The sequence below is a fragment of the Antedon bifida genome, chromosome 5 (assembly GCF_963402885.1).
Source record: "Antedon bifida chromosome 5, ecAntBifi1.1, whole genome shotgun sequence".
NCBI lineage: Eukaryota > Metazoa > Echinodermata > Crinoidea > Comatulida > Antedonidae > Antedon > Antedon bifida.
Genome location: NC_136230.1, coordinates 8,659,969 through 8,683,742, shown reverse-complemented (window position 1 = coordinate 8,683,742; position 23,774 = coordinate 8,659,969). Strand labels below are relative to the sequence as shown.

Below are 23,774 nucleotides of genomic sequence, written 5' to 3'. Positions count from 1 at the left end.
TTTATAAATATGTTTCCCAGTTACTTTTGTTCTAGTTTCAGTTGGTAAAAGATTCCATTCTTTTGTTGCTCTGTATTTGAAGGTTCTGTTACCTTGAGCATTTTTCCAATTTGGTGTAATTAATGTTTTACAACTTTGGCTACGGGTGCATTTGGGGTGGAGGGAGTCATTAAACTTAAACATTGCTTAGAATTTCAAAATTTAGCAAATAGTAGCAAAAAAAGTTACATAAACTTTAATGTGATCTTGAATGAATTCATTTGGATAACTATACCCAGGATGAGTATTTAGAAATTAAATGTAGATAATCTATGTTTCAAAGTATTTCAAACTTCAAATCGAGGTAACAATAGACAAAAACAATAAACAGCCATTGAAATGTGCCTAAAAAACCATAATTAACAAATGTTATTGTGTATGTTTATGACCTGTAAGTGATGTTACAATGGATCTTGTGTATTAACTTGAGTGTAAACATGCAATAGTACTTTCGTGGAATTTCCCATAAAGTTGTTGAAAAAATCCTGAAATGAATGGTTGAGGTGGTATGAGCATGGAGCTATAAAATTAAAATGGGAAACATTTTTACTGTAAAATGATTAGCCACATCACTGAATGAATTTTAAAAAATTGACTCTGTATGTTCTATATGTTTATCATATCATATCATATCATTTATTTCGCCAATATACAGTACAGTACAAAGTAAGACATAAAAAAAACATTACAAAAGTAAATCAATGAGGCCGGATTACCTAAAAGTTATAAACAAAATTAACCGTCGAGAGGCTCTCCACATCGAATTACTTACATAAAATGAATAACACACACAAAAAACATAAATTCCTATAAAATTGGGATAAAACTATAAAATTCTGCAATTGATCTATATATAAATTATGGTTAATTCTGACATAGGCAAGCACAATGCAAAAACTTTGGTACAAATCTCCGCCATGGATACCTACCTTATCTATCTCAGACGTACCGCGAAACGTAGATTTGATAACATTAGTTTTCACATCGATGCTATTGTTCCATATTTCTATCTTAGGTAGATATTATAAAGGGTTTTATAAGAAATTTTCTGATTTCAATCGGTAAATTTTAACTCTACGCGCGGTAAGTAATTTCCGGGTTCACGGTAAGGTGTGTCAATCACCTAGCAAGTTCCCTGCATGGTTGGTTTCAACCAGGGAGTTGTAACCTGTTTCAACTACGGTAAATTTTAACTCTACGCGCAGTAAGTAATTTCCGGGTTCACGGTAAGGTAAGGTGTGTCAATCACCCAGCAAGTTCCCTGCATGGTTGGTTTCAACCAGGGAGTTGTAACCTTGGCCGTTTGGTTCTGTTTATTTTCGGACCGCGCGTGTGAAGGTATAATACTATAGTACATAAAGATCAAATTAAATATATTCATAAAACATAGGAGTAAATTGTGGGAAATAATTATATAAAATTACATCGAGAGAATTGATGATAAGAGCTTTTGTTTGAAATCGAATGAAACCCCGATAGCCGAGTTGTTGAGTAAGCTGCCAGGACTTTATGTATACTATGCGCTATCTGTGTCCCGTCAGGACCCTGGGATACTTCTGCCCATGTTGCAAGCCGTCTAAAACGTCTTCCTTCTTAGGCCAAAACGGCTCATTGTGTCGCGGAATAATGTATTATATACCAATTAGGATGGTATTTATTTGAATAAACGCCCAGAACACATCCCCAATAAAACATCAATTAAAATAATTATCGCCACTCCCCCACCCCTCCCTCCCATCCAAATACCATCTAATTAATGCCCATCCACATTTATACACACAATATTATATTATATTTATATTCACAAGTATACTATTTTTGAGTAGATTTCGTCGGACTGTTATCTAGGCCTACAATTTACCAAGCATTTGTTATTCTTTTTTACCACTTTTTATATCTACAAAAGATCAAATTAAATATATTCATAAAACATAGGAGTAAATTGTGGGAAATAATTATATAAAATTACATCGAGAGAATTGATGATAGAGCTTTTGTTTGAAATCGAATGAAACCCTGATAGCCGAGTTGTTGAGAAGCTGCCAGGACTTTATGTATACTATGCGCTATCTGTGTCCCGTCAGGACCCTGGGATACTTCTGCCCATGTTGCAAGCCGTCTAAAACGTCTTCCTTCTTAGGCCAAAACAGCTCACTGTGTCGCGGAATAATGTATTAATTATACCAATTAGGATGGTATTTATTTGAATAAATGCCCGGAACACCTCCCTAATAAAACATCAATTAAAATAATTATCGCCACTCCCCCCATCCCCCCAACACTATACGTAAAACGCTATTAATCATCTAAGACACTGTGAAACAGGTTAGTGAGTAGGTTTAGTTTTACGAATATCAAAAGCATTTAAATAATGGTAACCGATCGAAATCGTCCAGGCCAGAATGTCCTAAAACTTTTTACCCGAGTCATTATCATTCCAAGAACCATCGTCTACACTTCCTAAAGGGGGAGCGAGCGAAGCGAGCTCACCCTCTAGTTTATATAAAATATTGTTAATTAAATTAAATAGATAGAATTAAGAAAATATCTTTAAAATACACATAAACATGTACAGTTTAAAACCGATTGGTAAGATATTTCTTAAGGCTATTCTTAAAACAGTTTATATTAATTAATAGTTGGTCACAGAGATCCGCAGGCAGATCTCTGAAATGTCTAACAAAACAATTAAAGACAGAGTTATGAAATGAATCAGTCCGAGCTATAAAATTATTACGCAACTTAAGATTATTAACATGTCTGCAATTAATAGATGAATATTTAAAAACTTTAACATCATATAATTTGTACATACATTTGGTAACAAAATTAATACATCAATACCTAATACAATTGGTAATTGACATCAGATTAAGGTGTTTTAATTGTTCAGGGTAAGGGACACTGGCTGATCTTGGGAAGCATGTACGAGTGACCCTTCTTTGGACAGATTCAAGAGCAGCAATGTCTTTATTAAGAAAGAGGATTTAGTGTCCCCCCAAAAACATGAATAAGACTTTCAATAGGCCATTTCACAATTTTAATCAAGTTAATCACATCCATAACAAAAGTTTTCACTTGTAAAAAGACATAATAAATGGTTAAATTCAACCAAAAACACATTGAGTTCCAGTAAATTTGACTATTTTTGCTTTAAATTACAGATTTTTCAGGAAAATTTTTTTTTTACATTAAAATGGCATATTAAACAAACAAATTAACAAAATATATATTTTCAGGGGACAATTTCTCAGTATTAAAATTCATAAAGTAAATGTAGGCAAGTTTTTTAACACTTTAGAGAAATAAGAAGAATTAAAGAATTATTTAAATACAACATTTTTATTTATTCAGTTATTTCGTTTCATATATTTGTTTGAAAAAACGTCTGGAGCGTTTATAACTTTAACATCAAGTAAACAAACGTAACCTACACAGCGATCAAATGGTGGTGGTACAATCGTCACTTGCTTTTAGAAGTTTATACATTTTCATATGCTCATATTGCTTGCAAAATGCTCTAAATTAATTAGAAATTGATTTTACAGATGTAAATTATAATGATGCATGCCATTTTTATTATACAGGAGGTTTACGCCTGCTATGAACAATTTCTTGTCTTAGAATTTCAAAAAATTGCACAAAAGTTTACTCGGATATCATCAAAAAGTTAGTTTTAGAACTTCAAATTGAAAGGTCTAAATGGCCAAGTTACAAGATTTTCTGTACACATTAACCAACAAAAATGATGGAAAGAAGGAAAAATAGATCCCCTAATAACACGGGTAGTTGAAACCAACAAATGTCAAGAGTGCAGATCACAAACTGAACTTGTGTTTAAATGCAATTTAAGAAGAAGAAGAATATTTAAAAACAGTTGATTTAAATAATTTTATTCAATAAATCATGGTTACATATCTAGAAAGATACAGTAAGCCTTTGTGAATTAATGAATGTTTATATTTTGGATACTATTCCGGATGGTATACCAGCTCATTGTAGGTGCTGTAGTATTTATTCAAATAAACACCTAAAAGCATAACCTATTTCTCCTATCATGTCAGTTGTTGTCATGCTTCGTTGATTCTTCGCAAATGCCAGGTTTGCGCACTTTCGAGTTAACAGTGAAGCCCCATATGCAGCAATCATCGTTGGCTGGCCAAGCTGGTGAATATCATCCCTACATTATTGTGGAACAAAAACCACTAACTATTATGTGTATCATAAATCTTGGTTCTTGGTGTGTAATCTATTTACTGGGGTGAATTTCAATATGTAGATATAGCAGGTCCCATAACTGCTTTAACATTGGCTGAATTTAAACCAGAACAAAAGCACACATAAGCCACACAGTATATGTGTACTGGACCCAGTTGTTGTCCAAGATGACACCACCAGAACCTAGGCCGCTTTATATATTGCTATAAGTTGCAGATGCTTTAACCACTTGTCCAATCAACTTGTCCAATGGTTTAATACATCTATTAGTATAACTGATTCTTACCCTACACCTGTGCTACTGTAGTACCTATGCGCCCAGAAAGTCATTGTTCCCATGCTACCCGATAAAAGATCTCCTTGGCCACCACACCGACGAGGGCTCCCTTCACTTGAATTTATTAAAACTGTGAAAGTACAACAAATTATATTGCTACTATTTATTCAAATACTTAATTTGTTTAATAATCATAACAGAACACTGTATTGTTTATTTAAAGCCTATTTGAAAATGGATACAATTTAATTAAACCGTCTCCAAAAGTATAATACAGTAGTATTGCTTTCCAAGAATGATGATAAAAATGTTGTGAACTCGTCCGAAAGATGCAATGAGTTATTCTACCATCAAAACTATGGTCACAAAGAGCCTGTAACTTGTGCCATTTTCATGGCTATGGTTTGTATACTCAACTCGATATGAGACTTCTGTGGGCAAGATATACTGTATGCATTCAGAGCCTGTCCGCAGTCTCTAGCATATCGTCTTCACATTTATTCAATTAACAGTAGAAAAGACAGGCCTAAAGCATAATTCCATGACCCCTTCCACCTTGAAAAATAGTTGAAAATAATCATACCTGTTTTTCCATCAGTAATGATGTCACTTGCTCCTTTATTGATTATAGTTACATTGCCCAGTGCCTGGCTTAGCTTTTTTGTGCTATCACTTAACTGGCTCAGGTCTGGCTCTTCATTTAACTGCAAAGTAGTAGTATCAAAAAAGAAAACATATTTTTAGTTCTCAATTTGTATATGACATCACAAACATAAATAATAACTTAAAGGCTGGATCACACATGTATCATATTATTTTCAATTTTCTAATATTTTCTGCACTGTGTATAAGTAATAAAAATGTACAATCATACAAAAAAAAGTTTGGAACTGTAATCTACAGATTTCCCCAATAAATCGTACTGGAAAAAAAAATTAACGTCCAACCACTGTATTATAAGAATAATTCTATTTCCCCTTATTATTTGTTTAAACCACACAAAAACTGTGAATCTGTTCCAACAGGTTAACCTATTTTACATGACCAGAAAAGATCATGTTGAACAATCTACTTACAACTTTTTTATATAGAAGTTTGAATTCCATAATATTTGGTGTAAGTATTGCTTTTGTGTAGCCCTGTATCACTTCTGGAGATTGTGCTAGCAGGTAGACTCCATCCTACAAGATATCAACAGTTGTTGAACTGTTTCGAAACCTTAGAGATAATATAGTCAAAGATAGAAGCCGAAAACTAAAGATTGGATGTGAGAGAGTGAAATAGCAAACAAATTGAGATCTGCAAGTAAACATCCTACAGTAGTTTCACACTTTATAATCAGGGAGTTGTTCAAAGTAAAATCTTTGCCATGCATATTTGATATACTTACTGCATCAATTACTAAAGGTATGTTCAGATCTCTGGCTTTTATAATGATTGCCTGCAAATAAAGAATATTAAATGTTATGATATCACCTCTTCATTCAAACTAGGATTTTAAGAATCAGGATGTAAACTAACAAAGGATTATTGAACCAACAACAAAATCAGAGACAGAAACTTACTTTTTACTAGATTCCATTAATTTTATCCTAAATGTTAGGTAGACTGCAATAAATAGCCCTAAATTGTAACAAATCTGACATTTAAAAAAAAAAAAATCTTTTTTCGACACATGAAAGATGAAGTAGAAGTCGACACACAAAGTATAGTAAATGTTGCAGTTGTTTATAATCTCTTCTTTTAAACATGAATTATTGACATGTATGGTGACTTACTTTTGTGTTTTCTAGTATGCTAGACTCCCTTCCAAGTCCAGGACCTATAATTACTGAATGCATACGGGGTAGCCAACTTGCTATCTCCTCAACACCCCCATTTTTATCTCTGAGAAAAAAAAAATAGTGATAAAAGTAAAATAATTTTCATTTATATGACTATGGATTATTGTTATTCAATTCAATATATTTATTTACTTCCTTTTCGTTCTACATATAAACAAATAAATATTTTAAAATAGAAACTAAAAGGATGAATATATTGTTTGAATATATTGTTCTCACTCCTGAGGACGATCAAAGCATATTGATCGAAACGTCGAGAAACTAATATAATAATAATAATAATTCAGAACTAATACACGTGGTGTACCGCAAACTTTATATTAATAAAAAGACGAAGGCATGATGCCATAAATCTTGAGAGAGATGGCCTGCTTGAGTTATGAAAATATATAGCAGTTAAATATAACTATCAGAACAAACTCTTTTTATACGCAGTTCTTATTCAAACAGTGACCATCTGTAAACAGTGCAAATGGTGTTTGTTTTTGTATTCAAGTTATTGTAACCTCCAAACTTACAAGACAGGATGTACTATCAGTTCAGGACTGTAAGACTTAATAACAGGTGAGGCATCTTTTGTACAAAAAACATGAGACAGGTCACAACCCTAGAAAAATAGAACATAAAATTAATAGAGAAAATGTACATTAATAATGGTGTTTCTTATGCACTGTTTTCCTTCTTAAGCTCTGTCTAGTTTGACAAAAAAAATGTGATGTCTCCAATGGTAGTGATATGCCCAAACATAGTGATATGACATCAGTGTGTCCATATATGGGCATATCAAACTTGTTTATCGCATAAGTTTGATAGTGTAGACAGAGCTTTAGAGCAAAACCTAAAATCCTTTATTGTATTAGTTTAGGTAAAAGGATGTTTAAACCAGTAATTCCACAGAACGTGTACATTATTTAATATTCAGTGTATCATCAAGCAGTTCAGAGTTTTTTTATGCATGTAAATTTATATACAAAAGTGAAAATATGACCGTTTCCCTGTCTGTAATTGCGTACAATTTTTAGAGCTGATATTGCTGCGAAATACGGTGCTCCAGTATATTCTTTGCAGCCTCCAATTGTTGCCAACCGTCCATGTTGTCCTTTATGTTGGGCATATGTTAGTGGCGGAATGATGGATTTGACAGCTTCCAATAAAACTGCTGAATTTGTTGCACATTCTATTTAAAAAGATAAATAAAAAATGTCATAACCAGCACAAATAAATATTACCATACTTGTTTGGGTTAGATAAATAAGTAACTAATACATGTATTTATCTAGAGAGAAGGTTATGTACTAATAGCATAGCGTTTACTACTAGGCCTACTGTACTTCCTATAGTATTATATACTAACAAATGCACTACAGTAGAGTAGGCTACTACTAGTACCAGGGTATACAGCTGGCTGACCGGGCCTACTCCTAGTACTAGGCCCAGACTGGATTTGTAGACGACAGCCTGGAAATATTAGCATGTAAAGTGCACACACCTGTACTCATATTTACAATATTACCATGCAGATTTAAAAATGTCTTTGTATAAAAATATCCACGCATTTAACGAAGTTACTCTATACAATGGCAAATCAAAATGTGTATGTTTACAAAAGTGTTTTTGCACGCTTCAGTGATTTTGCAAGGAGACCTGTTTTTTAAACTAAACTTTGACCTCTTCGCAAGCGTGCTGTTTCCGGTTGCCGGTACCTTAGATTTTGCTGCTTGAAAAGTGAAAAATAATCTAAAATGTACCGTTGTAGATTGCTTTTAAACAATAGTAGATCAATTTCAAGATGTCTACATACAAAGGCACCAAAATCAAAGCTTTTCCAAGGTAAACACTTACTCTTTATAAAAATATTGTTTGGTTTAAAAAGACCGTTTCTCTAGGCCGGACAGTCGTCAGTCCGAGTCACGGAGAAGGCGGCGATTATCTAGGAAGAAATCTTGCTCGAACGTTGAGCTAGGCCTAGGTCATATATGTTATGTGCAACGATTTTCGCAATTTTGAAATTGTGCTAGGATTTCCTTGCGCAATTTGAATTCAAAATACTTAATTTAAATTGCACAGGAAATTGCAAATTGTGCAAGTGTTTTCTGTATTTGATTAATTATACGCTGTGCGTGGGCCGTGTCTAAAGATACGGATGGTACCATATCCTAACTTTCGTTTGCTAAAGGTACGGTAAAATTGCATTACTTCATAATCAGCCAATGGGGTGCTGGTACGTGTGTGACGTCATCGTATTTAAGAACTTTGGATTTTTTTTCATTTCGCATATACCCATGTGGTCCTTTGTCAGTATTCATCCAGATCCAGATCGCGTCTGTATCTGTAGAGAATGCCTATCGGCAGCGCCAGGCTGCATGAACGTGTGCGCTGATTCTGTGACTCAGCCCCGGGGCTAGACCTAGCAATGTTGAATCCAGAAGTTTAATAACGCTGGGCGACAACGTCGATGCTGTAGTGATAGAGCAAGTTCATGTGGTTGGTGGACGTTACATAAAGCGTTTAAAACATGCACTCAATCTCAAATATTATTTCATTATACAACATACAGTAGTAGTATTATAATCTGATATGTTGATAGCCAAATTAGAAGTAAAGGAATTATAATTCAATGTTGGAAATTGTGTTGCGTCTAGTTCATTCGTCCATAGTTACTATATATGAGGGTTTTATTTTTATTCCAAATGGCCTATTTAGGCCTATATTTTGTATTAAACTTTGTTTACAGATGGTGACCATAAACAACAAGCAAATGCGGACAATAAAGCACTATTTATTTACAATATAAATTTTAACATATTTTTTTTATTAGGCCAACAGACAAAATTCCAGCAACCCATAAGGCAGATGGGTTTCGCAGCTGGTGAAACGGCTGGCAAAGGCAACGTATTTCTTGTAACTGGTCTGGTAACGTTTACCGTTTTTGGTGGAGTGGTAAGTGTATTGTTGGCTAAGTAAGGACCATACCATTCAATTTACAATTTAATTATTTACCACACTGCATCATCCTGCACAGTGTCCTATAATATATTGTTTAACACTCATCTCACTAACTGAGTTAGTAGTTATTTTTAAAAAAAAACAAATAATTAACGAAACTAATCTTCAGAAGAATGAAAAATACCGTAAAACCTCGAAGAGAAGCCCATGGGCTTAAACCTCGAAAAGAAGCCCCCCCCCCCCCCTCCTCCCTCTACAGTTTTCAAAAGTACTCTCGAAAAGAAGCCCGTCTCGAAATGAAGCCCCCTGGGCTTCTTTTCAAGATAGTATGGGCTTCTTTTTGAGATAGACTACTATACTGTATTAAGAATGTAGGTTTATTAACTGAACGTCAAAGGAAGAGAAATAAACAATACAAACACGTGATTAAGAGTTACTGTAGTAGGATAATTTAATGCCAGATACTTGTGATGCAGACTGATGATAATAATTAATATGTATGATCGTGTTTATCATACATTTATGACGATGATAACGAAATGATTGTATTTGACGGTGAATCATAGGACTGTTTTTTCGCTTTTTATATTGTTTTTTAATTGGTATATTAAACATAATTTCATGGTTGAAAAAATGTCTCAAAAGTCATATTATTGTAGTAGAAATTCACAAAATTTACAGCATTCATTTCGAAAAGAAGCCCCCCCTCTACAGTTTGCAAAAGTACTCTCGAAAAGAAGGCCATCTCGAAAAGAAGCCTACCCAAGAGCACTAAAAAAAGAAGAAGCCCATGGGCTTCTTTTCAAGGTTTTACAGTATGTCATTAAACAGATTTAGAGGGCCAATTCTGTCCAATTACAGGGTCATACACGTGACTGAGTTGGTGGGCGCCCTCGTCTCTGTTGATGGTTTGGTTTCCTCATCTTACTGGATACACTATAGTTATTTTCTGATGTCTAATTCTGTTAAACAGGTATGGAAAAAATACATAAACTTGGGTTACCGACCTGACTACAGCAAAAAATTATTAATGCCTGGGTCGTCATCAGAGAATGACACGTCTGGTACATCAAAAGAGGCATCAACTGAGACAGCAACCTCAGGTGTGACAGAGAAAACGGCTTCAGGTGAGGACATTATAGCATAGATTATCAGATATTAACTATGTCTCAGGTCATGTAAGCTGTACTGAACATGGCCATTAGTCCTACAGTAAAGCTTTGTCTCCACTATCAAACTAGTTTGATGTGCCCAAATACGGTAGTGATATGCCCAAATATGGTAGTGATATGACCAAATATGGTAGTGATATGACATCATCATGTCTATGTATGAGCACATCACATTTCTTGATAGTGTAGACAGAGCTTAACACCAATGTTGCCCATTGAAGATTCCACCTTGCCATGCCAAGTGTATGTATCAATGTTATCTTTTGTTAAACATTTGTTTTCTGATGAATATACCAGTAAAGCTTTTTTGGTATAATAATATGATTGTCCGCTTATAACATAAAACTAGTTTGACAAAAAAAAGTGTGATATATTTGATAGTGTGGACAGAGCTTTTAAAAGATAAATTTGACTCTCAGTCACTTTCACGCATTTATTTTGACATTATCCTTCAGAGGTAACCAGTTTACACTTTATCTGTTCGTTAAAAAAAATGTAATCAATGTTTATTATGAATTTTTGTTTATTCTTTACTTACTTTCCTGTGACATATTTTCACTATGAACAACTCCTCTTTACGGTAGAGTTATTATTATATATTGTACAATCAATAGGAGTAAATGAAAATATTATAACATACAGTATCACGTTATCTTTCTTTATATTCATAGATGTGTCACTACCTCAGATCCCAGAACATGCTCCATATCTCCTGATAGGGGCAGGGACAGCTTCGTTTGCTGCCTTCAGAGCTATTAGAGGAAATGATCCTAAGGCTAAGGTAATTAAACGTGAGGTTGCTTATGAACTGAGTCATAGAATGTATGAAGTCATTCAAGGTTATGTTTTATTCATTATTTTAATTTACCGTATTTATTCAAATAAATGCCAAATTTTAAATAAACGCTTCCCTTAAATAAACACCCGCCATAGAACATCATTTGGATTAAACCAAACCCCCACTCCCCACGCACTAAAAAAAACGTTTTAATTTCTTCATTATACTGTACATGTTATCCATAAATGCCTCCCTTTAATAAATGCCGCCCTCGAATAAACGCTGCCCTAAAAAAACTCTTGAAATAAATACGGTATGTTTAAATAAATACGGTATGTCAATTTATTAAATAACAAAGAACAATAAATACTACTAGCAGTAACCTGTGCTCCGCACGGTCTTTTTCTGCCTTAATATGTTGTTATATACTTTGCATGTGCAAGTATAATAACAGCGCACTTTGATAAAGTAACGATGTGATCATTCGATACGGTTGACTAAAGACTGTTTATTTAGCGGCCCGGCATGGTATTTGTAGATCCGGCCATGGCGATACACAACAGAGGAGGTTGCGTAGTTTATACAGTGACGTAACTTGGTCGATGAGACATCAAATTACTGCTATTTTTTGCCTTTTTTTAGTGTTTATCCTTAAAATTCAGGAAAGTGACATATCCTATCGTGTGCGGCCCCTCAATAAACATCAGTGTGCCAAATGTGAGCACGTACCTTTCAGTTGTATTGGAGGAGATACGTAAAATTACGAGAAAAATTTAGTAGCATTAATAATATATAGATACTGTCCTTGTTGTGTACCTCCTAAATTGAAAAAAAAATACAATTTAAAAGATAGAAAATTAGCATGATTATAGCTCTTCATTTTACTATTTTTAGGCCCTCTCCTCCCATAGTTCAAAATTCTAGATACACCACTTCGTGTTTTTTTTACTATTTTGTAATGGATTAGCATCTTTTAACCCAGCTACAGTAGAACCTCTATTCAAGATTTTTTACATATTTTGTTGAATGCCATTTTAATGTTCGCTTTGACCAGAAATTGGATTAAAAAAAATTATTTACCTGAAAAATTTAAAGCAAAAAATAGTCAAAGTGGTTGCTAGTCAATGGATTTTTAATTGAATGTACCATTTGTTTTGTCTTTATATAAGTGCAAACTTTATTATAACTACAAAATGCCCTATTTAAAATCTGATTTTATTAATCTTCATTTTTCATGTTTTTTGGGGACAATACATCTTTCTTTTGGGGACAATACATCTTTCAAAACTGAAACAGAAAAAACATTTTCAACCACCTGTAAATCTTTTACAGGTGTTGGTAATAACGGAGGAAGATGTGAACCCATACATGCGCCCTCCATTGTCAAAAGAACTATGGTTCAGTGACGATAAAGAAGGAATAAAACAGTTCAAGTTCAAGCAATGGAATGGAAAAGAACGAAGGTTAGATGAATATGCACTGTAGTTGAATAGTATTGTCAAAATCATTGATAGTGTACAGTTCCAGGAAGTGTCCACATATCACAGGTTTGCCTGATAGAGGGCCAAACTGTTTTACATGCATATGTACTATATGAATTAATGGAAGCTAAGGGCGTTAAGTACCATACAAAAAATAAATTTGTAAGTTGGTCAAAAAGATAAATATCCAGAATTCAACTTTAACTGTAATAATATATTAACATAACATAATAAAATCTTACTAAATTTGGTGTTTGTTATTTGCAATGGTTAAATACTTAAATAATTCACAAGTTTTATATTTCTTTCAGTATTTTCTTTGAACCAGATTCATTTTATTGTAACCCGAAAGAATTACCCAACAAAGAAAATGGCGGTGTTGCTATATTAAGAGGTCTTAAGGTCACGTCACTTGACATTCACAAGAAAGTTGCAACACTTTGCAACGGAAGCAAAATAACATTTGATAAATGCCTTATAGCCACTGGTGAGATTTAATATTCACATTAAGGATTTCTCAATAGCTTTTACTGTAACACTTGTTCACATGTTAGCTAGTTTTATGTTCAGTAGAACCCCTATTAAAGGGACACACCTTCGAGACCATACAAAATCCCTTATTTATATAGAGGTTGACCATAGTGTTATACTGGCCCTCATCTGTTTCACGTAAATTTGTGGGTGTCCAAAAAAAGGGTTTCTACTGTTTTTTAATCTAGTAAGAACAAACGGAATTCCAACCCTTTTATAGCATTTCTGTACATATCTGCAGTATTTTATTTTTTATTGTAAATAATAATATTGTCTGTTTTCATTACAAGGTGGAACACCAAGAAATTTACCTGCAATTTCTCGAGCTGGAAAAGATGTTGAAAAAAGAACAACGCTTTTTAGGAATGTAAGTGCAAAATTATATTCGCTAGTTTTATTATAAGGCTTGTTCGACTTCTCTGTTCTGAGGAGATCTAGCTCTTTGGACACCTCGCAGTTTCTATCTGAGAAGTTCGAGTAGATCTTTTGCAAGCATATTTAGGACCTTGAGCAAATGCAGTAACTATATTATGCCCTTCTAATAATTATGTTTGCCCCCGCCTGCATGAAATCAAACCTGCTTGTTGGTGTCAACATTATACTTTAACCTTGTTCACCCCGTGTACTGTTGAGTATGTGCTGTACTATGTTTTCCGGTGTTCTTTTGCCTTGCGTTGTTGGCGTTTTGATTTCCCGTAGCAATGTTTGCAGCACTGTCGTCGGTTCCCACTTGTGATTACGCACTTTGCGTCTATACGTCGCTGCGTTATGTTGTGATTCGTTCTAGTGGGAACCACGCTTTACCAGTTGTAATGCAATTAGTAAGGAGCTACTGTCTACAAAAACACAAAGAAGTTTTTTGCACAAGTTTGGAACCAGCTTCCACTTCATATCCGTCAGTGTAAATTTCTTAAGCAATTTAAGTCACTTCTAAAATCTCACCTTTTTTAATAATTCTTGTTGGTCTTTTAACACTGAGACATCAGTAAATAGCGCTTTGAAAAGTTTATTATTACATACGACAACATTTAATTCTGTTTCGTATTTACAGGTTAAAGATTTTAAGTCTCTAGAAGAAATTTCAAGGAATGTAAAGTCTATAGCAATAATAGGAGGTGGCTTTCTGGGAAGTGAGTTGGCTTGTGCCCTTGGAAAGCGAGGTAAGTTTCCTCAATTATACTTGTTTGATGTTAATGGGTCGGTTTGGTTAACAAGCTAAATAGCTTATACTGTATGACAATTCTTTTATTTCTATGCAACAAAACTATAATTACTGTATAGACGTTTGGGGGATCCGGGTACGAACTGTTTATAAAAAATTAAAAAGATAACTGTATTGACAATATTTGAGTTGGGTGTTAGAGATGATGTGCTTATATAAGTATGAACAGTTGCAGTCAAGGGTCTTCCAATGATCATTAAGCAATGACTTGAATTGATTTAGGCTTGGAGCTTTTACAACATGAGAAGGTAGGCTGTTCCAAGAGTCCACAACTCTACAACTGAAGGAAAACTTCCTTGTATTAAGCCCAAACTTGCTTTTATACAACTTGTATTCATGACCTCTATAGTTCCACATATGTTTTATATTAATTTTTTAAAACAAAAATAATAATTATATTGGGCCGGGCCTATTTAATTAATTATTATTATTTTCTGTTTTTTTTTAGGAAAGGATTCAGATTTGCAAGTAACACAATTTTTTCCAGAATCTGGTAAATACCAAACTCACTATTGATATCTTTAATTGATAATTATAATAACTAGAGGGTGAGCTCACTTTGCTCGCTCCCCTTCTAGGAAGTGTAGACAATGGGTTCTCGGAATGATAAAGACTCAGATCAACCCTTTCTAATATCTTATCAAGATAGAAATATGGAAAACTAGAGGGTACTCCGAGAGTACAAACCTCCGCCTACTGTAAAATTCCCTACATAAAATGCCCCCTGAATATTTTTTTTTTACATTTTTTTTTATTAGTTCTTAGTGTAAATATGTTAACTGCACACTACAAAGTTGTGGATGACAGTGTGGTGTAATGGTTATGTATCCAGCCTCTCACAGTTGAGATCGCTGGTTCAAGTCCCACTGAGGTTTTCTTTTTTATTATTTTTTTATTTCTTTTTTTTTACTTTTTTGTGGACCTTGATCTTTGACCTTGACCCTTCAAAATTTAACCACAATTATATGATGTGTCATTGATCATTGTGGCTAAGTTTGGTGAGAATCGGATAAAACTGTGGTCTCTAGGCAGTAAAATAGTTTTTTGTTAGTTGTTGACCTATGACCTTTTCCCCTCAAATTCGAACTCGTCCGAGCTTTTGGGGCATAGATCATTGTTGCCAAATTTGGTGAGAATCGGATAAAAACCAAACTGTGGCCTCCAGGCTGTTCACAGACACACAAACACACACACAAACATACAGGGGTGAAAACATAACCTCCTTGACGGAGGTAAATATCATAATAGTGGGAACTAATGTTATCAAATCTACGTTTCGCTGTACATCTGAGATAGATGAGGTATGTATCCAAGGCGGAGATTTGTCCAAAAGTTTTTCCATTGTGTTCGCCTATGTCAGAATTAAGCATAATATATATATATATATATTATATATACTAAGATCAGATAATTTTGTTTAAAATACAAATATGAAATAGAATATGGTGGTCTATGGTGGCTGGCTATTTCATCAGAATGAATGTTCACCACAGATGATTCTACTAATTTTGCACTTACTTCAACAAAGTTGTTATTCTTTTTCAAAGGAAACATGGGAAGAGTTCTTCCAGAGTATCTCAGTAATTGGACAACAAACAAAGTTTCAAAAGGTAATCAACCAATTGTTTTGAAAGTATATGATCGAAAATGTATCAGCCCTTCCAATCCCATTGTGCAATTCCTTCAGATTGTTTCAGATATACACAAAAATATCCCTATAAGACATCAATTTGCCTGTATTGTTACTATTCCCCTTTTCTCAACATGGAAAGTGTCTGGAATGGCCATCCATTGTTTATTAAGCCTGGCGCACACTGTAACTATCGGCTGAGCCAACTGGCACGAGTAACACTTTGCTCACAGTGTGCGCCGGACAATTCGTGAGGAATCGTTGAGTAAAATATCTATCGTGGTTAATTTTTTTGTCGTGCACATGTGCGCCGATCGTGAGCTAACAGCTCACTTTAAAATTCCACTGCAAATGACATATTCTAATTTATTAAAATATGTCAGCGCGCACCGTATAGCATAGTAAGTAATTATCCAATCAGAAAATTGCGTACTGAAGGCGTATAATATGCGTCTGATAGAATGCAATCACCGTCTGCGGCAATTTTTTTAGTGACCACAGTGTTATTCGCGCCAGTTGGCTCAGCCGATAGCTACAGTTTGCGCCAGGCTTTACAGATGCTGATGTGACAGATTGTGTTAATAGAGGCCTCTATGCCGAGATGTATTTCTGAATGCTTTTAATACATCTCCCATCATTTTTCAAAGTTTAAACCCCATCCTATTATCACTTTTAATTTTCAGCTTGCAAATGATAATAATGATAATAATTTTTCCTTATTTAGAGGGTGTTTCTGTGATTCCTAATGCATTTTTGAAATCTGCTGCATTTGATCAAGGCTCTGAACAAGTTGTACTTACCCTTAGCAACGGAAATACGGTAATTTAAAATAGATTTACATTTCATTGAAAAATACTCAACCCTGTTAGAGACCCAACAAGTATTTATAATAGGGTTGTCCCCTGAATAGGAGCTGGCTGTGGTGTTTAAACATATTGCCTGTCACTTGTTCCACGGGAAAGTATCTCCTTAACAGACGTGACCCTTTTGTTAAGGGGGTTCTAAAATAGTTTAAAAAAAAAAGATTTTGTTGGTGTTTATGGCAGCGCTCCGGTTTATATTAATGCAGGATTTGATTTGAATTTATTAGGAAAATCATTATAAATGATACATAAAAAGTCATAACATAACTTACTGACATTACAACTAAATACATACAAGATTTTCTAGGATAGCCAAAAAACTTTTGGGATCCTGATAGTTGCTAAATCTGGCATTTTATTATGCTATCTAGCATAATTTTCACCTATATAGCATCTCGTATTAATGAGCCGTATTTATATACGGCTGTGAAATGTACTGGCCTCATGTAATCTAGTTGAAGCAACATTCATACAATTGTATGTTAAAGGTGTCTGCTGACCATGTGGTTGTGGCTGTAGGGTTGGAACCAAATGTTGAACTGTCAAAGTCATCTGGCTTGGAGCTTGATGACGTTCATGGCGGATACAGAGTAAACGCCGAGCTTGAGGCTCGCACAAATGTATGGGCTGTAAGTATTTTAAGGCATTGTTCATAAAGGTAGAAAAATTTGGAATTTACTAAAATATTTTCCTTTTTGATTTCATTAAAGGGTTGATTGGACGATTGTGGCTTACATGGCGTGCAATGTTACATACTATTGAACGGTTGTTCAATAGTACTTTTTTGTGTAAAAAAAAATCTTTTCGAGTTTCGAAACTAATTATTTTATACTATTACTTTTGAAATACAATAGCGCCGCCTATTTAGTTTTTTGTGAGATATATACTAATTTAGACCAAAAAAGCATTTAAATTAGCTTTATATCGTTTGTATGATTTTGATTAATTAATGGAAACATCTCTACAAGATGAGGAATAGTTGGAAAAAACAGAATTAGCTTAGAGATGAGTTCAAAGAAGTCATGGAATTTTTGCTAGAAAGGTCAGGGAAAGTGTATGAAACTTTTTCTGTAATCCCACTCCCACCATACCACAAAATCCTGCGTCGGCCCAGCTAAAATAAAATTAGATATCTTTCTTCTGTAGGCTGGAGATGTTGCATGTTTTTATGACATCAAGCTAGGTAGAAGGAGAGTTGAGCACCATGATCATGCAGTCGTCAGTGGTAGACTTGCAGGAGAGAACATGACTGGGGCTGGCAAAGCATATTGGCATCAATCTATGTTCTGGTAATTTCCTCAACAATACAACACCTATAAGGTGACACATTTTGGTGTTCCCTGAATATAGGTGTCCCCTGAACACAGGTTGGCTGTACTGTTAAAGCATGTGTGTTTCCATGGATTTTCATGGGAAAGTGTCCTACTAACAAGGGTTCAATAAGCTGTCTACAGTATCAAACTATTTTGACCAAAAAAAATGTGATGTGCCCAAATATGGTAGTATATACCCAAATATGGTAGTAATACAGTATACCCAAATATTGTAGTGATGACTAATAATAGTCTGTCATTCTCAATCCTGAGGACAATCGAAACGTTGAGAAACTCACAGGTCTATATACACTACAGTACAATTAAACGACAAAAAAAAATAATATCCATGCTACTTTTTGAGTAGTCAAATTTATACATTTATTTATTTTTTCTCAATTGACTGAGTGTTTTATTTAGAGCAAGTTTTTTAACTAGGCTAGGAAGTTGAAATTCATTTGATGATTGCATGGAATCACTTTTTAACATTTGATTTAATTTTATTTTTGAAGGAGTGATCTAGGTCCTGATGTTGGTTATGAAGCTATTGGAATTGTAGATTCTAGCCTACCAACTGTAGGAGTATTTGCTAAAGCAACAGCCAAAGACACACCAAAGGCAGTGGTAGAGGAGACTGGAGAGGGGATTAGATCAGAAACTGAACAGGTTCGAATCTTCAAAAGCTCATCTATAAGATATGAAAGATATTACTATGGCAGTCTTAAAGATATAATTTTTTTTGTTGCATATGCCATTTTAATGTCACATAATAATTTGTAAATTGACCAAAAAATTGATTGAAAAAAACAATTATTGACCTTAAAAAAACTAATTTAAAGCATAAAATTAATGAGAAATCAATGGGTTTTTGGTTGATTTTAACCGTTTATTATTAACCTTATTAAAATTGCAAAATGACCTATTCAAAGTCTTTTTTTAATAACCTTCATCTTTAATTAGATTGGAAAAAACTGGTACAAACCTTCAGAATAGAAAGCAATATCAATCAGCATTGTACTAGTACCAACTGGTGTATTACTAGGGAGCATGCGATGTTGTATAAATATTATGTTAATTCATTGTGCGCTTTCTAGGACATGCTTCCTTACTTTTGATTTGTCAACACAGTTTTGTCGGATTCTATTTTTCTTACGTTTGCATAAAGAATTGTTTTATAAATACACCATGTTATAGTCAAATATAATTACTAGACTTGACCATAGTGGTCCGTGGGGAAAAACGTTTTTCGGCAGCCATGTTGAATGGGAACATTCCCATAGTACATACTCCATTTGAGAAATAATTCTATTGAAACCTTGTGGCTTATAGGACATCTTTTGATTTACCAGACCGTTTTTCTTTAATCATAGGCTGCAACTGTACAATCACAAACAAGTTCCCCGCCACAACTTGGCGCCCCAAGTTATGATGAAGACTACGGAAAAGGAGTTGTATTCTATGTTAAGGATAAAACAGTTGTTGGACTTGTATTATGGAATGTATTCAATAAAATGCCTGTAGCTCGTAAGGTCAGTACTATTTTATTTTAGTCGTAAATTTGTTGTTACAGTACATTTTTATCTGTTCCAAGTTCATGTTCCAGTTCGGTGGCCCTTTCCTCACAGTCACGCTGATAAAATACCACCATCATTTTCGTCTCTTACCACAACTAAAGGCCCATTTACACTAGGACGATAACGATCGACGATAAATATATAAGCATGCATTTTTTTAACATAAAACAAAAGAAATTAGAAAGGGTTTCGATCTAGGACTATAGGATAATCATTTATGCTGTCTTTGATAAAAATAATATTTTTAAAATTCCAATCAAATGACGTCATGATACATAAAAACAATAAAATCGTTGTATTGTCACGATATTATTGCTCTTACTAATCATGACGTCATTTGATTGGACGTGTGAAAATATAATTTTCATCAAAGGAAGCATAGATGGTTATTCTATAGTTCTAGAATGAAAAGGTTTTATATTTCTTTTATTTTATGTATGAAAAATGCATATTATTGTCTATTATCGTCGATCGTTATCATCCTAGTGTGAATGGGCCTTATTACTATCACGCCAGGAAGATAACCTATATACCACTGACTTCCACTAAGAAGGGGTGATGAATATCCGGTCAATAGTATCCGACAAATAGTATTATGAGGGTACGCCCTTAATTCTCACAGAATTCCCATCTGATATTACTTGGAATATTCCTAGTGATATTACTAGGTCTTGAGCAGGTCTGGCTAATGCCGGCTTGCCTGCATAAACCATTCCAGCGTGGTAATAGTATATTCCCGGCACACATTTCTGTGTGAAAATGATATAAAATGTCCCGATAATTATCCTAATTAGCAAGGATAAACAAGTGCTCCCCAATATTGAGATCACTTTTGTTTTCTTTTTACAGATAATCAAAGAAGGAAAAGAATATGATGACTTGAACGAATTAGCAAAATTATTTGATCTACATAGTGAATAAATCCAATTAATATAATATAGTTATATAATTAGGTATGATGTAATTGATCTCAGGTGCACTTTCTTACAGATGAGATTAGATACGTAATCCAGAACACAATACACTTTATAATATGTTAATCTTTGGGAGACTTTTTTAATCCCATGCCAGATATCTGAATCTTCAACCAGTTCAGTCATTCTGGGACTTTTATTTTCATCCCAGGTCAGGTATATTAATTGTAGACAAGCTTCTTAATCCAAAAAAATGTTAATCTCAGATCCTAATTACTCTCGGATCCTAATTAATCTCAGGCCAGCTACCTTAATTTCATACCAGATACCTTAATCCTGGAAAAGTTATGTAAATCCTAGACGTCTTTTTAGACCACTATCTTAATCTCAGATCCTAAATATTATTACTACCTTATTCCTAAACAAGTGACCTTAATCTTAGATCAGCTGTCTTAATCTTAGATCAACCATCTTAATCTTAGATCAGCTGTCTTAATCTTTGATCAGCTGTATTAATCTTAGATCAGCTGTATTAATCTTAGATCAGCTGTATTAATCTTAGATCAGCTGTCTTAATCTTAGGTCAGCTGTCTTAATCTTAGATCAGCTGTCTTAATCTTAGATCAGCTGTCTTAATCTTTGATCAGTTATCTTAATCTGAGTAGATCAGCTGTTTTAATCTTGGATCAACAGATTTAATCCAGAACACTTTACTTTACATTTATTGAATTAATTACTTTCTAATCTAAATTTTAGTATTTCATATCTACACTATGCATCTATTTCCGATTCAATTGGTAGGTGCCGTGTGCGGTGATTGTATTCTGAAAAAAAAGTCCACCTTTTGTTTGCTTGAATACATTTTTATTGTGTTAATTTTACATTATATATTTAATTGAAGTTACTCTCACCTTACAACTACTTTCCCTCTCAACAGACAGACAAGTATAATGATAGGCATGGGTAATTTTCAACTTTTATTGAAAAGAATTTTTTTAATTAAAATAAGTGGAATCATGCTGAACATAACATTATATGAACCACTCCACCGCTAATACGGTTTGAAATTTTAATTTTCAGCCATTATTATATTATAGTTTTCATTTAACCAAAATAAATGATGAAAACCTGAAATATTAGTGTTTGTGTGATTGAATAGAATTTATATTTTTTTCGAAAAATGTGTTTAAAAAATGTATTGATTAAATTAATAATGAATGTTTTAGTTCATTATAAGTTACTAAATATTTTGTTTGATTTTCGAAATTTTCCAATGAATTTCTTTTACTATACATTTTCATTACTATTTATATAAAAGCTATTCTTTACCATACTGTAAACTTCAAACAAGTAAATTAAATTATTGTTATTATTTGATGTATAAATGAGGAATCATAGAATACTGTTTCTTATTCATTTTCTGCACTAAAGCAATTATTTACATCCAATCAATAATTTTATAAATGAAATTATATACGAATTAGATTGCCTTTATGCATCACAGGTTCTATTTTGAAAAAAATAAATAAATTAATAAAAATTGTGTGATAATTGGAATAAGTGAAGTCTTTGTGTTCATTCGTATTAAAACCCTTTGTACCTTCCTATAACATTTCCTTTATGCCCAAAGATATACTTTATACTGTATATAGTTTTGGCAAACGGTAATTCGGTTAAATGTTGCTCAAAATGAGATTCGGCAAAATTGAAACCTCTTTTGATAAACTGTCTTTAAGAACACTGCTATTCGGAACACCCTTTTCATCAAACTGTTATCCATCAACCGGTTTCGTCAAACTGTTATTCGGCAACTTACTGTAGGATTCGGAAACGCTTTTTATCAAACTGGGATTCGTCAAACTGTTATTCGGCAACTTACTGTAGGATTCGGAAACGCTTTTTATCAAACTGTGATTCGGCAAACTCTTATTCGGCAACTTATTGTAGGATTCGGAAACGCTTTTTATCAAACTGGGATTCGGCAAACTCTTATTCGGCAACTTACTGTAGGATTCGGAAACGCTCTTTATCAAACTGGGATTAGGAAAACTGTTATTCGGCAACTTACTGTAGGATTCGGACACACTGGTTTTATCAAACTGGGGGATTCGGCAGACATGGGAGACTGAAATTTGACAAACGGTTATTCGCTAACTTACTGTAATATTCGGAAACATTGTTATCAAATGGGATTCGGAAAACTGGGATTCGGCAGACATGAGATTTAAATTTTGCAAACTTTTATTCGGCAAACTAATGAGTAGAATTTGGAAACACTCTTTTTATCAAACTGAAAATCGGCAACATACAGTGGGATTCGGAAAAATCACTTGTTATCAAACTGTTATTCGGCAAACTGGGATTCGGCAACATCATACATAGGGATTCGAAAAAATCACTTTTCATCAAACTGTTATTCAGCAAACTCGGCAATTGGTTTTATGATACAGTACATAGCTTTTCACGTAAATACGGTAGCATAACATTTAGTAAAGTGATATTTAAAATATTTAGGAGTTGTTGTGACCGCAGCAAACCAGGAAAGAGTTAGATTAGGGTGAAAGAACACTATTGATTACCGTACTAAAGCCCGAACTAATACTACTGTTCTCGACGCCGTGGTAATTTGGATAGAACACTCCTCGACCGCTCAGATCTCTCCAAACCGTAATCTCTGACCCCGATCTGACGCATACTCAATATAGCAACGCTTTGATCTTTGAACACCAATAATACATATTAAATGTGATACCAATTCTAGTTATGCTACCAGCATCTCCGACTTCTACATAATAAATTAACGGTTTTAGAATAATATTTATAAAGGACTGGTAATCTATTTCTTCAAACAATAACAACATTTATTTAATAATTTAGCGTATACTCTAATTTATGAATAAATCAATGCTGCGCTGTCGAAAGTAAGATGTGAGTAGATAATCATACTCATATTATTATTATTATTAGTACAT

General features: G+C 33.8%; 2 protein-coding genes across 2 annotated transcripts; one reads left to right on the top strand and one right to left on the bottom strand.

The window, feature by feature from the left end:
• Window positions 1–3,898: 3,898 nt before the first annotated feature.
• LOC144843833 (ATP-dependent (S)-NAD(P)H-hydrate dehydratase-like) lies at window positions 3,899–8,007 on the bottom strand. The gene is made up of 9 exons (XM_078700793.1): window positions 7,868–8,007; window positions 7,392–7,555; window positions 6,897–6,985; window positions 6,313–6,421; window positions 5,925–5,975; window positions 5,611–5,715; window positions 5,118–5,238; window positions 4,544–4,664; window positions 3,899–4,219 (listed from the first exon to the last, which is right to left on the bottom strand). Exons 1-9 carry the CDS (start codon window positions 7,932–7,934, stop codon window positions 4,054–4,056), a joined length of 993 nt encoding a protein of 330 aa, XP_078556919.1. The 5' UTR covers window positions 7,935–8,007; the 3' UTR covers window positions 3,899–4,053.
• Window positions 8,008–8,066: 59 nt separating this feature from the next.
• Window positions 8,067–22,307, top strand: LOC144843827 (apoptosis-inducing factor 1, mitochondrial-like). The gene is made up of 16 exons (XM_078700784.1): window positions 8,067–8,208; window positions 9,197–9,318; window positions 10,298–10,451; window positions 11,168–11,277; window positions 12,607–12,737; window positions 13,067–13,242; window positions 13,577–13,653; window positions 14,338–14,446; window positions 14,957–15,001; window positions 16,056–16,118; window positions 16,863–16,957; window positions 17,490–17,630; window positions 18,148–18,290; window positions 18,827–18,980; window positions 19,685–19,843; window positions 20,738–22,307. The coding sequence occupies exons 1-16, from the start codon at window positions 8,121–8,123 to the stop codon at window positions 20,807–20,809; spliced, it is 1,839 nt and encodes a 612-aa protein (XP_078556910.1). The 5' UTR covers window positions 8,067–8,120; the 3' UTR covers window positions 20,810–22,307.
• The last annotated feature ends 1,467 nt before the right edge of the window (window positions 22,308–23,774 follow it).

What these genes read in the sequence shown, in the direction of transcription:
- LOC144843833 (XM_078700793.1), bottom strand. Translation starts at nt 7,934, where the DNA reads ATGCGTGGATATTTTTATACAAAGACATTTTTAAATCTGCATGGTAAT. An exon ending in CTGATAGTACATCCTGTCTT is followed by an intron (nt 6,422 to 6,896) that starts GTAAGTTTGGAG and finishes TTTTTTTCTCAG; the next exon opens with AGATAAAAATGGGGGTGTTG. An exon ending in AACTTCTATATAAAAAAGTT is followed by an intron (nt 5,239 to 5,610) that starts GTAAGTAGATTG and finishes ACTACTTTGCAG; the next exon opens with TTAAATGAAGAGCCAGACCT.
- LOC144843827 (XM_078700784.1), top strand. Translation starts at nt 8,121, where the DNA reads ATGTACCGTTGTAGATTGCTTTTAAACAATAGTAGATCAATTTCAAGA. An exon ending in TAAATGCCTTATAGCCACTG is followed by an intron (nt 13,243 to 13,576) that starts GTGAGATTTAAT and finishes TTTCATTACAAG; the next exon opens with GTGGAACACCAAGAAATTTA. An exon ending in TTGTGCCCTTGGAAAGCGAG is followed by an intron (nt 14,447 to 14,956) that starts GTAAGTTTCCTC and finishes GTTTTTTTTTAG; the next exon opens with GAAAGGATTCAGATTTGCAA.